The sequence below is a fragment of the Penaeus chinensis genome, chromosome 42 (genome assembly GCF_019202785.1).
Source record: "Penaeus chinensis breed Huanghai No. 1 chromosome 42, ASM1920278v2, whole genome shotgun sequence".
NCBI lineage: Eukaryota > Metazoa > Arthropoda > Malacostraca > Decapoda > Penaeidae > Penaeus > Penaeus chinensis.
The window spans coordinates 10,794,682-10,809,681 of NC_061860.1; the positions used below are offsets into that span (position 1 = coordinate 10,794,682).

A 15,000-nucleotide genomic window follows, 5' to 3' on the forward strand; every position below is an offset into this window, starting at 1 on the left:
TATATATATACATGTACACATATATACATCTATATTTATATATGTACATATATACGTATATGCATATATACATATACATATATATTCATACAAAGAATTATATATGCAGACACGCACACACACCCAACAACACAACATATCCTTCAAACGCCAACACTCCCATCCAACAGAGCACAAAACGCAGTGATAAACACTAAAAAAATAGAATAAATAAATACAAATAAAAAACAACTAAAAACAGACAAAAGAAGTAAGCAGCACATCCTAACCGAAGGAGAACCGCCTCCTGCTCTGAGTGTCGACACGCGTGTGGAGGGGCGCGGGCAGCGTCTTGGCGAACTCCTCGGCGCTCAGGAGGGTGAGGTCCTGGTCCATGTTGGGCAGTCTGATGGTCACCGAGTTGGACTTCTGGTGGAGGGCCGCGGACTTATAGCCTGAAGGGTGTCCGTCGGCGTCCGGCACGATGTCCAGGGACGTCAGTTTGGTCAGGAACTGGAACTGCGGAAAAGGGGTCGTTGGATGGTTATTATTGTGGAAGGGGATCGTTAGTTATTCTATGGAAGGGGATCGTTAGTATTCTGTAGAAGAGGGTCGGTCGTTAGTTATTTTGTGGAAGGGGTCATTGTATAGTAATTCCACGGACGGGAGTGCCCTTAGTTATTCTTTGAAAGGGCATCGTTAATTAGTTATTCTTTGAAAGGGTGTCGTTGGTTAACCATTTTTTGAAAGGGGGTCGTTGGTTAGTTATTCTTTGAAAGGGTGTCGTTGGTTAGCCATTTTTGAAAGGGGGTCGTTGCTTTGTTATTCTTTGAAAGGGGGTCGTTGCTTAGTTATTCTTTGAAAGGGGGTCTTTTAGTTATTCTTTGAAAGGAGGTCGTTGGTTAATTTTTATTTGCAAGGGTGTCGTTAGTTAGTTTTTCTTTGTAATGGGTCGTTGGAAGCAGGTCATTCGTCAACTATTCTGGAAGGGAGTTGCTGGCTATTTATTCTAAAGAAAGGAAACATCACTTACTAATTTCTTTAAAAGTAGGTCGTTGTATAATCTTAATTCTTCTGCATATCTCTCTCTCCCCTTTATCCTCTTCACTTAATAATAAATACATTCGCTAATTTAAAATAACTTCTTTTACTTACCCTAACAGCGATGTCGAGAGCTCTTGCCCGCATTTCCGCGCGAAGGTTCGAATCCTCTACCACCTCCTGCATCGATAGCAAATCCTACGAAAAAAGGGATTAAGACCCATTATCTTTTCTTTTTTTTTATAGAAATTTTGCATTTCGGGGAAAAAAAAAACAAAAACAGTATTTCGATGATAGAAAACTTGTTAAAAAGTGAACTCGAAATTGATTGGATAAATAAATATATATGTTTAAATAAAATAAATAAACAGATAAGTAAAAAAAAATAGATTGCTAAATTCAATTAATAAAATGAGTAAACCGAGAAATGAATAAGTAAACAACAGATGAATGAATCTATGACTATCAAACACATAAACATAATGAAAACAAAGATAAATAAGCAAACGAATGATTAAAACGATAAATAAACAAAGAGTTTTACAACAGACCCGCCACCACACTGACCTGTACTGTGAGATAAGCCCAGAGTCTCTCAACATAGTTATCTCTCTCGGGTTCCTCGGCGGGCTGCGAGACTCGAGACACTCGGAATTGCATCGGCCCGGACCGCCCCTGTCCGGTGATGATGGGCCGCACCTGCGTGGCTCCCTCTGCCAGTTGCCCTGCCAACACCACCTGCCACCAGCAAGAGAGGGTGTGTGAGAGGTTGTCAAGTAGTATTTTTGTTGTACTAAGGAGGGGAGGAAGAGGGAGAGATTGAGGGAGGTAGGGAAGGAAAGATATAATGACTAACGACGTAACTATCACGTCTATGCATCTACTACCTGTACTATATTACCTACTTCAAGAACTGTATGAGCATTAACGTGCATTATACCCTACATCATGCGCCTAATACACAAATATAAACATATACCAAACCTACTACAACGCTATGCACTAATGAACTATAAAACCTACTGCAAGTACTGGATGAACATTAACATGCATTATACCTTACGATTATCAATATAAACCCCCTGTACTTTACGCCACTAGTACACCTATGATATGCTTCTACTTGTACTATAATTCTATAACACCTACTTCAAGCACTGCATGAATATTAACATGCATAAAACCTTACGTCATGCACCTAATACACGAGTATCTACAGAAACCACCTCTAATCTACGTAACTATTACGCCTATGCTATGTATCTATTAAGCTAGTATTGCCTCTGCTATAACACCTACTTCCAGTATTCCATGAATATCAACATGCATTATACGTTACAGCATGACCTACTTCATCACCCGAGTAGTAAGTCGACGTCCCTTGACGTACGACGGTGTTCGGCTCAACCTCGTCGTCAAGATACATCACATCGACGTCTGTGATGAGCGGCGTTGCAATCTCCTCGTAGAAGTTCTTGAGTTGGTCGGCGGGCTGGGCGTGGGCGTCGATCTTACGGGTGAATCCACGGTTGTCTGTGCTCACTTGACGTAACAACCTGCGGGAAGGGTCAGTGTTGAAATATGGGGCTTCTTCCCGTAGATCTATCGTCGCGTGGGGATTGAGGGTAGGGGGCATTGAAGGTCGGAATGATGGTAATTGTTTAACGGATTCAAATGCAGATCTTATTTTGATGGTTCGAATGTATAAATACTTGATATTGTTGCTGTTTTCAAACGAAAATCGGATATACTTAAAGAATGAATAGTACTCACACACACAATCTACCTTATCCTTCAACCTATCAATCTATACACACTATCTATTTATCTATCTATCTACCTACCTATCTATCTATAAACACACAAAACTTCAGCAATCTCTCCATATCTCACCGCATATCAGCATCTCCACCAAAGGCGAGTGAAAAGATCGGGTAGTTGTGGATGTTGGCTTCGCGAACGTTTCTGCGAAGCAAATCCGACTTGGTTTCCCCCAAGTTGGGCTTGCCGTCGGTCAGGAACACCACCTGCAGAAGAGACAACGAGATTTAAGATTAAGGATGGAGGACTTGTGTGGTTATGTAAGCTGGGTATAGGCTTTGGAACATGTGTTGGGTATTAGGATCTAAGCTTTGGAACACTCGCTCGGTATGAAGGTATAAGATTTGGAACACTCGCTGGGTATGAGTATCTAAGCTTTGGAACACCCATTGGGTATGAGGGTCTAAGCTTTGGAACACTAATTGGGTATAAAGGTATAAGTTTTGGAACACTCGCTGGGTATGAGGGTATAAGACTTCGTGGAGATAAATGTTTTGCTAAATTTATATGGTGTTCACTGCTTATGTAATACCCATTCGCTGGTGGCGGTGGTCTTTAAGGTTTAAGTTTAAAGATGTTTAAATAAAAAATAAGATAAGTAATGTCTATATATCAAAACGTAATGCCGAAAAAGTTGCATTGTATAAATATATATTAAAAGCCAACCAACAACCGGTCAAAAGACTGGAACAAGCACACTAAAACACACGAAACCAACCTCATTAACACATAAACCTTATCAGAAACCAAACCTGTTTAGCTGCCGTGGTTTCATTAAAATTGTTCATCTCCAAAATGGCCTTGAGGAGTGCCTCGTTGAAGTTGGTGCCTCCCATGGCATGCAGTCTCTTGATCTTGGTCACTCCTCGCTCCACGTCCTTAGGATTTGCCGTGAAAACTCCCAGGGAAGTCACACGGGTCGAAAACACCAAGACCTGGGGGTGCAGTCTGTGTAAGGGTGTGGTATTGTAGAGGGGTGAAGGTATGCTCATTTTCTTCAGAGACTGTATACATTTATTTCTTTGTGATTGTATATATGCATACATACATACATACACACATATCTATATATAAATAAATAAATAAATAAATATATATATATATATGTATATATGCATGTCATTTTGTACTGCGTATCTCCGTGCTCTCTCTCTTTTTTAAACCTTTTCCTTTAATTTCTCCTCCTTCTTCCTCTCTCATCTTTCGCTCACCCACCATCTCGATGAATCATCTGGTTTCAGTCTTCCTTAACTTTCTCTCTCTCTCTCTCTCTCTCTCTCTCTCTCTCTCTCTCTCTCTCTCTCTCTCTCTCTCTCTCTCTCTCTCTCTCTCTCTCTCTCTCTCTCTCTCTCTTCTCCCGTCCCACCCCTCCTTCCTCTCCGCCTCGCTCGCTCCCGTTACCCTCTCCATCTGCCTCTCTCCCTTCCTCCCTAATTCCCTTCTCCCCTTCCCTCCCTCTACCCTTCGCTTCCCCTCCTCCCCTCCCATTACTCCTCCTCTCCCATCTCACCCCTCCCTACCTTTCTTCTTCCCCTCCCTCACTCTCTCTACTTATCCCTCCCACTCCCCCCTCCCCATCTCATCATCAACCTCTCTCTCACTCCCTCACCATCTCATCCTCACCCTCTCCCAAACTCATCCACACTTTCCCCATCTCATCCTCACCCTCTCCCTCACCCCTTCCCCATCTCATCCTCACCCTCTCCCTAAGCTTTGGAACACTCGCTGGGATGAGGATATAAACATTGGAACACTCTATCCTTCACCCCTTCCTTACCCATCCTCCTCCCTCCCATCCCTTCGCTCACCCTTCCACACCTCGAAAGAATCCTCCGGCTTCATACTGTGAAGAATAGACTCCATAGCGAGCTTCAGTTGGTCGAGTTTGCCGAAGTCGTACATGGACCCGGAGATGTCGAGGACGAAGACCGTGTGTGTGGGCAGCTTGGGCAGTCCCTCGGGGCAGAAGTAGTGGACGAAGAAGCCTCCCAGGATCTGAGGGTTAATGGTGCGGGGGATGGTGTGGATTATGACGTAAAGATGATATGAAAATGGTTGATGATGGCATAAGATAGTGAATGGTGGCGTGAAGATGGTTGGAAGATGACAGATGATGTCACAAGATGGTGAAAGATAGGAACTTGGCGGCATAAAGATAATGAATGATGATGTATGAAGATGAAAGTGAAAAAAGGTGAATGGCATAATAGGATGAACATTGCTGTTTATCACATATTCGTATTAGCAATGATATAATTAACTCTAAAATAAAATAACACATTCCTTTTATAAAATTTAGAGGTGACACTGCGATGACACGGAAATCACGATAATTATTTACGATAAATCCACCAAAAAAATCAACAAATTCTCTTACAGATCGAGGAGTGACACATACATCATTACACAACATAATGCAATAAGAAGACTGACGCTAACACATCATAACGCAAGCCCTTACTTGTATTTCTCCTCCGTCAGCTTGTCGATCCACATCATAGGAAATGCTTAATACACCTTCCTTATCCTCTTCGCTGTCTAGTTTATTCTCATCTTTGCTATCATTATCGTTCTCTTCATTGTCTCCGTCTTCACTGTGTGTATCTTTGGTTCTCGTAGTGATGTTATCGTCCCGGTAAGTTAGCAGTATTTCCGAAGGGCTTAGGCGCTCCTGATGCACTGAAGAAAACGGGAAGAAAACTAAGTGTTAAATGAGAAAACAAGGAAGTGCGATATTTTGCACCATTTTCGTTATTTATAATTTATCGCTAACAGTGTTTTCTTCCTAGAAAGCTTGCAGCATTCCTTTATGCACCCTAAGAACGAGAATGCTGAAAGAGAAGGTATTATTCTCATGATCTCCGTTGTTTCCTTTGGCACCACCGATACCTGTGCGTATTTCCTCCCGGTCATTCAGCCCCCCCCCCCCCCCAAAAAAAAAAAAAAAAAAAAAACCGTTTCTGCTAAGAGAAGATCCGAAGAAAGTTATTACCATCACGGTTAGCCAATATCAAGGGATCCTGATATATATATATATATATATATATATATGTGTGTGTGTGTGTATATATGTATATATATATATATATATATATATATATATATATATATATATACACATATGTTTACGAGGAAGCTGCTCGAAAAAAACACTGGAAAAATACAAATAAAAAATAATATACAGGATATTAAACTGACGAGGAGATGAAAGACGATAAAAAAGAAAGAAGTGCTTGTGAATATGCTTTTCATTTCTTGATTTCCTTTGTCCATTTATTTATTCATCTTACTGTTTTTTATTATGAAAAAGTATTATTGTCATTTACCATTATGATTAGCAATTGTCATAATCACTGGAATTATCAACCTCATTGGTGACGTTATTATCGATGGCAATATTGTTAACTGTATTTTCATCACTAGTGGAGTTGTTTTGCTCAAAATATGCAGCGTTTATCATTATTGTTCTTAGTACTACTCATTATCTCTCTGGCCACTGTTATTATATTATATCATGCTTTTTTTTTATGAACGTTACGAGTAGGATTACAATAGTCTTTTCGGAAAATCAGCGATAGTTCCGAAAAAGTTTAGCCGCTCTTGATGCACTAAGGAAAATGGGAAGAAAATAAGTGTTTAAGAAAATGAGGAAAAAAACCTATCCTTATCATTCTTTGCACTATTCAATGTCACTGATTTTCGTCGCTAACACTGATACGTTTTCTTCCTAATGCAGAATAAAGAAAAGGAAAATGCGGTATTATTCTCATGCGTTCTTTCCTGGCTATTAGCAGTATCTGAATGAATATCCTGTCGGTATTTCTGCGCTACTCCTAATAAAAGAACGAGAAAAATGCTGCTGAGAGAAAATCAGTGAAAATTATTTCAGTGACGATAAGCCAATACCCGGGGATCCACAGCTTATATTGTACAATAATGATAATAATAATAATAATAATAATAGTAATAATAATAATAATAATAATATATCTTTTCTTTTCATGTTGTGTTTACGAAGAAGCTGCTTGAAGACAAAAGAAAAACGAAGAAAAAACGCTAGAAATTAACAATAATAATAATAATTAAAAAGAAGGAAAAGGAAATTAACTTCGTAAGGAGGACGAGAATGAACTGCCGTGTACATAAATTAAAAACGACTGGATCTTAGTTGGAAAAAAATACACTCCCTTGATAAAAAAAAGGGCCTTGTCTTTCTTATTTTAAAGGTCATTTTCGTTTGTGCAATTTTTATCATTATCACAACCATTATCATAATAATTCCTACCACCATGATCTCCACCATGAATCATTACCATTAACCTAATCGTAATGGTTAATATCATTATGGCATTATCATCACTGTTGTCATTATCACAACCATTATCCTAACCACTAATACACCCATCATCATTAACCACAAGAACAGAAACAAACATTCGTAAGCAAACCTCCATTAGATCCAGAAAGCCCGCCATTTTCGTCATTGTATGTGTTTGGAATTTCAGCTTCAAATTCAGTAATGTTTTCCATCTCTGAAATTCGGACTTTGACATCCAACAGGCTGATTTTCTGTAATGGTAAAAAATCTAAAAAATCTGTTATATATTTATATATAGGTTTGTGATTTATTTACTGATTTATTAACTCATATATTCATAATCATATATACATTTTTTTTTTTTTTCATCACACACCTATTAAGCATAGTACCTGAAATTAACACACACGCGAAAAAGGTATCTACCACAAATGACTTACACTGGCAGGCCTTAAGTAGAGCCTATGAGTGTACTTTCCCTTCACTCTTTGCAACAGCTCTTCATATTTGAGGTAGAACACGGCACTCTCGTTGGCACCCACGCTGGCACTTGCTCTGAACGTCTGTGTGGTTTTGATCTTCTTCGTGACACTGTATGGAAGTTTGAATTTGATTTTTGAACGTTGACATCGTTTGATGAATAAATTTAGATAGGTTTAGTTTTGATAACCGATGAGAGAAATCTTATTATGATGAGGTTTTCATATTGAGTAATAGAATATTGATACTGTAAACAAGAGAATTTGGCACTGAGAAAATACTTTGCTTGTCTTATAGAGTAATTTGAATGTTTCAAATAAAATTTCATTTTATTTGAAAGGTTTTTGGTTATGAGCAAAGAAAACACGTAACGAAGGAGGCAAACAACAAAACATAAAAGTGTAACTTAAGTGCATGTTTGCCTTTCTGTGCTGAAGTCACTAGAAGAAAAAAACTAAATAAATAAAATAAGAAAATAAAAAAATAAAAAAATGTTGAATAATGGTATGATACATGAAAGGCTAATACACCTTTACAATAGTCACTGAATCGGAAAAAAACGATTAATCAAGAATGAATATACAAAGAAGGTAATTAATAAAGTGTCACTTTATATACCACTTTGTACTGGAATCGCTCTACAAAAAAGTGCTCTTAAATACTTGCCGGAAATTGATCCATTAAATGTTTTAGTTTATTTTCATCTATATCATAAGCATTGATATATTCACGTTATGCCCTACAATCTCGTGATAAGCATACATTTTTTATAGAAATATACTTTTACGTAAATATTTATATAAGACACTAAGCTGAGACGAAGATGGTAGATAGTAGTATTGTTAGTAATATAATTATATTTACCTAATTGAAAAATATATAAAGCGGCCCAGGCGGATAATTATCAAATACGGCACGAAATTTATACATGTGCACTGAGGACAAACGACTAAAAAGAAAAAGAAATGTTAAGAAGAAAAGACAAAATAAGTAAAATTAGAAGAAAAATACAAATAGGGAAAAAACAACGAAAAATTAAAAAGGCAAATATTAGTATAATACAAGAAATGCCACCTTATTTTCACCTCTTTTTCTCTGAATCACTAGAAGTGTTGGGGTCGGGTCGCCGCCGTTCATGGGGGCGCCGCTCCCTTACGATTGTCGTGTAATTCTTGCCATTGCTTTCGCTGTAAGATGAAGTATTAATAATGCTATTAGCTTTATTTAGTATGCTAGAAAAAATGGTGGGAATGATAACAATAATGGCACAACAATAATTCTAATCGTTAACATTATTATGACAGTAAGAATTGATAAAAAGAGAGAACACGATGATTTTGATGATTATGGTAATAAAGCTAGTGATAACCACGATAGCATGAAGAACAAGAAGAAAATACCAGTTCATGAATTTCATAACAAACAAAATAGAAAAAAAAACACACATAGTGAGCGTGGAGACGTAAGCCCCCCAAGGCAGGAGCATCTTAAACTTGAGATCAGAAGGCCTTGGCTTGCTGTTCGTGACGGCGGCCGTGACATGGGTGACGGCGTAACGATGGCCCACTTCGGAGGTGACTTCCAGGCGAGAGATGACGTCGCCATGGCACTTTACCTACAGGAGGTTTAGTTCTTGAGGTATAGTCAGCAATGGGCAGGTAGGTATCTATTTGTCTATGAACCCATTTATCTAGATGTCTGTCCATCTATCTATCCATACTTTAACTAATTAATGAATAAATTTAGATGATTATCTGTCTATTCAAAAACAGAATCTATAATTAACACTAACAGTAATAATTAGATAATATCAGAATAAAAAATAACCACAATTCATAACAAGAGTATATAGAAGTTTCCCCTGTAAATACACCTCCAAGAAAACGAACTTCAAGTAAACGGTAACTAACCAAATTTTCACCTTTTCACATTATTATCAGTAATTCGCAATAAATTATAAATATCCACAATTTAATTATAACTGACAAGATAATAGTATATGAAATTATTAATCAACAAAATAGTGGAAGACGGCCCACTGTAAGATATAAGGGGAGTAGGTGATATTGCCGCCTCGGAGGCACTAGAACGACCAACCTTATTCAATACAGAAACAAAAGATTACCTCCACTCTGCCCCCACCGCACAAGTCACCTTATAGCAGCTCAACTTTTTAGAACAAAATCTTAAAAAGTGCATGATGTAAGACTTCACACTAGCATATCTAATATCAGATGACGGAAGAATAATTTGTAAATTAATTACTTTTCTAAAGGATACGAAATTTTATGATTTTATTTAGACTGGAACAATGAGTAAGGTCCATTGGCTTGATGGTTGATAACCGAAAGAAAAACAGCTCTGGTTGCATGGTGATTTACTACTATTTGTTTATGGAAAAATAAACACGGTTGTGGGAGTGCTTGAGATTATCTGCTAAAATGATAATAGTAAAACTCTATTTGAAAATAGAATTGTTGCGTCGAGTTTTCAATGTAGCAATAGGTTTACTGCGTACAAATTAAAATCGTTAATTTCTTTCATAAATTTCTTTTCCCTGTATGCCAGTGTTACTCGAAAAAAACATATATATAAATTTCTTTGGATATGAAATGCATTATTTTGCTTCTGTCGTTGCCATTCGAGGTATCATTTGTTTAGCAACTTAACAGTAGTTGTATTTCTCTCTCATAATCAATATATCTATAAGAATTTCTCACTTAATCTTTTCTTGAGTACCGTGGAGCAAGTTCAATTCTCCAATTGTCTAGTTCAAGTAAGGGGTATACTGCAACTGGTTAAGTCCATTACGGAAATTAAGGGCATGAAGTGGATGCTTACGTTGCATACGTAAATTAAATCCTGTATAACAGCTGTTGATGAGGTGCATATATATCACTGAATTTAGTATCATTCAGAATTCTTATGATACCAGCTACTGTAAATCTGCTTAGTTCGATGTTTCCAGTATGTTACAAAGTGCATTTTGTGTATCTTTCATTTCCTGCATTGAACTTACTGTTCAGTTCTTGAAATTCCAATTTATTCCAGAAGCTTCTGGAATCTTAGAGCCAGAAACATTCACCATTGCAACCACTGTATTTGTGTAAACAGAGATAAATGTCGATATTCCTGACAGTCTTTTGAAAAATACTCACGCATTAATATTCTGTAAGATTGCCAAGTCCAGTCGGTATATGCATTACATTAAAATGAATAAAGAGGGAATGGCTATGCACTTCCCTCTTCTGGCTTGTACACCTCTACTAATTCCACTTTAATACTTGGTCATATAAGCGAGTTTGCGTGGATGTTCCTCACTTACAGCACGGAATTATTTAATTAAGGAGACTTGTATCTCTCAGCTTTTTCGTTGGAGCATCATTATCATTATTCCTATCAACATTATTATAGTTATCATTATTTTTATCATAATCCTTCATCATCATCCACATTATTACTATTTTACAGATTTCCAAAATTGCATGTTGCTTCACTTCTGCTGCAATTTCCACTAATCCAAAATAAGTTATTCAATGTACTCTTACGAGCAGTTACCTCAAATCTCTAACTCTTTTCATCCATAGAGAATTCGGCCAAAAGAACACATAGGAAGAGCAGAATTAAGCTTTTGCTTAGATACAATCACATAATTAGTCACGTTTCTAACTGATAAAACGACGTGAAAATTCTTCGTTTCTAGATATGCCTTCCGTATCTGTTGGGAAAAGTTGATGTTTTGTAAATATTTGAGTCAATTTCCCGTCGTTCAAGAGTAATCATCAAACCGCGTAAAATGTAAACATGAGGCTGCAATTCTTTGTTTGGTTAGTAAAAGATATAGATCGTACAACCATGAAATCAATTTGGTGTAGTTTTCATGAAAATTCACTGGCAAGAATATGAATATCTTATATTTTGTATTATTCTGCTGAGAGAATAGACCAGTGACAGCCATGGGAAAGGAATTCACAAAATTTAAGAGGTGATAAAAAAAAAAAAAAAAAAAAAAAAAAGTAGTTGCATAAGAGCGCAATCCCGCTTTTGGAGGATTACAGTAGCCCATAAAACGATCTTTGTTTTCTCCGCTGCTTTCGGCACTCCGGGTATCAATATGCAGTATTTTTTTTAATCACTGCCCTTGACACAAGCCATCATTGTGTGTGTGCTTGTGTGTGTGTGTGTGTGTGTGTGTGTGTGTGTGTGTGTGCGTGTGCGTGTGCGTGTGCGTGTGCGTGTGCGTGTGCGTGTGCGTGTGCGTGTGCGTGTGCGCGTGCGCGTGCGCGTGTGTGTGTGTTGTGAAAATGCTACAGATGATAACCGCATTTGCTTCCTGAGCATCGATCTGCGCTAGATTCGTCACCCGACTACTGATTTTTACTTTGCAAGACGTAGCTTTAGTGTATACTTAGTCGGGTTCAGATTTATATTCACAGTTCACAGTACATGGTTCGCCCCTTCTTCATTATATAGTGAATAGGAGGGAACGAGCTGGCGAGCGCTGGTTAGTGGTCGGGAGGAGCCGGTTGTGGTTCGCTTATTTATAATCTCTCTTTATAGGTTCACTATCTATATATTTCATTATTTGTGTATTTATATATATTTCATTATTTGTGTATTTATTTATATTTCATTATTTGTGTATTTATATATATTTCATTATTTGTGTATTTATTTATATTTCATTATTTGTGTATTTATATATATTTCATTATTTGTGTATTTATATATATTTCATTATTTGTGTATTTATATATATTTCATTATTTGTGTATTTATATATATGTATTTCATTATTTGTGTATTTATATATATTTCATTATTTGTGTATTTATATATATTTCATTATTTGTGTATTTATATATATGTATTTAATTATTTGTGTATTTATATATATTTCATTATTTGTGTATTTATATATATTTCATTATTTGTGTATTTATATATATTTCATTATTTGTGTATTTATATATATTTCATTATTTGTGTATTTATATGTATTTCATTATTTGTGTATTTATATATATTTCATTATTTGTGTATTTATATATATTTCATTATTTGTGTATTTATATGTATTTCATTATTTGTGTATTTATATATATTTAATTATTTGTGTATTTATATATATTTCATTATTTGTGTATTTATATATATTTTTATTCTGTTTATCGATATGGTACATTGTTGTGTGTTAATGATGGTGAGTGTGCTGAATTCGTTCGATGATATGGTGATGGTTAATTACTGAATATGTGGTTAATGTAAATATAGTTAACCCAATCGGCTCGGATGGTAAGAATACATGCCATGCCCACTGTAATATAAGTTTGTCTATTGAATTTACACATACATGGCTCTACAAGTGCTTAATCACTAAGGAGTCAGTTATTAGTCCTACCTATCTCACCTGTTTATCCTTTTTCTTGACTTTTGGAGAGGGACTTGTATTGTTTGTCTTAAATGTTACCAAGATTTATATAACAATTTAATAATCATAACATCAATAGCAATGATGGCAGTATTGATATCAATTGTATTTAGAAGAAAAACACATTTTCTAGCCAATTCAAGGAATAGGGAAATCTGGATTGGACAGTAGGGCCTACTGATAGACTCCTTGCCGGCTGAGTACGTGTGGAGCCATCTGCATGTAAACAAATTAACAAAAAAATACAAGCGAAAGTACATAAATCCGTGGTGGCTGGGTGAAGATGAACAATGACTTTCTGCTTCTCCCTCACATACTTAAGATAATTATGCAGCAATATCTATGGCCTTCGAATAACTCATGAAGTTATATATGATAGGAAACATACAAGAATATGAACTAATTAAATACGTAACTGGAATTATGAAGTGACATGAATGAACTCCAGATGAATTAATCAGATGGAATGAGATAAGAAATGAGCTCGTGCTTATATCTTTCCTTAAAAGAAGGCTTTCACACCTACCCTAAGCATAAGAATAATCTCATACTTCTTAATGAATGCCTATCTGTTACCACCCTGTCCTTGGCCAGAGCGTGTCGCTGTGCAGGGGCTAAAACTTATGTAACAATATATATATATATATGTATGCATGTATCTGTATATATATGTGTGTTTGGTTATATATATATATATATAAATATATAGAGTATAAACACACACACACATATATACACATAGATAGATACACGCACGCACACACACACACACACACACACACACATATATATGTGATACACACATACATACGAACACACACGCGCACACACACACACACACACACACACACACACACACACACACACACACACACACACACATACGTATATCTGGGAGTGTGCGTTATATGTGTGTGTGTTGTACGTGTGTGTGTGCTGTATATGTATGTGTGTGTGTGTGTTGTACGTGTGTGTGTGCTGTATATGTATGTGTGTGTGTGTTGTACGTGTGTGTGTGCTGTATATGTATGTGTGTTTGTGTATGTATGTGTGATTGTGTGTCTATATTTAACTATCTATCTATCTATCTAGGAATATATATATATATATATGCATGTATCTATGTATATGTATATATATATATATATATATATATATATATATATATATATCGACGGCCACCTTCAGTCGATGTTAACTATGGTATTATAATATATATATATATATGTATATACACATATATATATATATATATATATGTATAGACATATATATATATATATATATATATGTATATACACATCTATATATGTATATGCATATATGTATATACATATATGTATATACATATATATATATATATATGTGTATATATATATTTATACATAAATATGATAAAATATATAATATATGATAAAATATATTTATAATATATTTATATATGTATGTATATATATTGTGTATTATATATAGATTTATATACTGTTGTGTGTGTGCGACACACACACTCTCACACACACACACATACACACACACACACACACACACATACATACATATATATATATATATATATATATATATATATATATATATATACACACATGTGTGTGTGTATAACATATATATCATATACATATAAATATGTATGTATATATGTACATATATATACATACATGTGTGACACAGTCTAGTCAAAGTGTTGATTGACTATTGCGGTGATACCATTGAAACAGATAAGTTAGTGAGTATGGAGGATATTTGGTATTCCAGAGGCATTTTTTCCTGCCTTTGAATATCAATTTCAGCAAAACCGTATTTAGATTATACATCTATTACTTTGTTGAGGAGCGCATTCTATCACACTAAGGGAGGGGCCATGGATAACTGCTTACTGATATAATGGCGAGTAATATGCAAATAAGGCAAT

General features: G+C 35.8%; 1 protein-coding gene across 2 annotated transcripts in view; it reads right to left on the bottom strand.

Annotated features, from left to right (window-relative positions):
* LOC125048012 (inter-alpha-trypsin inhibitor heavy chain H5-like) overlaps window positions 1-15,000 on the bottom strand; it is a 40,632-nt gene that overhangs the window by 6,640 nt on the left and 18,992 nt on the right. The window contains exons 3-14 of one of the 2 annotated variants that reach the window (XM_047646587.1): window positions 9,085-9,254; window positions 8,725-8,826; window positions 7,600-7,750; window positions 7,290-7,410; window positions 5,303-5,520; window positions 4,660-4,836; window positions 3,594-3,776; window positions 2,914-3,047; window positions 2,372-2,576; window positions 1,588-1,758; window positions 1,135-1,218; window positions 270-498 (exon numbers count right to left, since the gene is read on the bottom strand). In XM_047646587.1, coding sequence (XP_047502543.1) covers window positions 270-498; window positions 1,135-1,218; window positions 1,588-1,758; window positions 2,372-2,576; window positions 2,914-3,047; window positions 3,594-3,776; window positions 4,660-4,836; window positions 5,303-5,520; window positions 7,290-7,410; window positions 7,600-7,750; window positions 8,725-8,826; window positions 9,085-9,254 — 1,945 coding nt within the window. Of the gene's footprint in view, window positions 1-269; window positions 499-1,134; window positions 1,219-1,587; window positions 1,759-2,371; window positions 2,577-2,913; window positions 3,048-3,593; window positions 3,777-4,659; window positions 4,837-5,302; window positions 5,521-7,289; window positions 7,428-7,599; window positions 7,751-8,724; window positions 8,827-9,084; window positions 9,255-15,000 lie in introns of those variants that run through there. The other variant, XM_047646588.1, reaches the window with a different exon arrangement.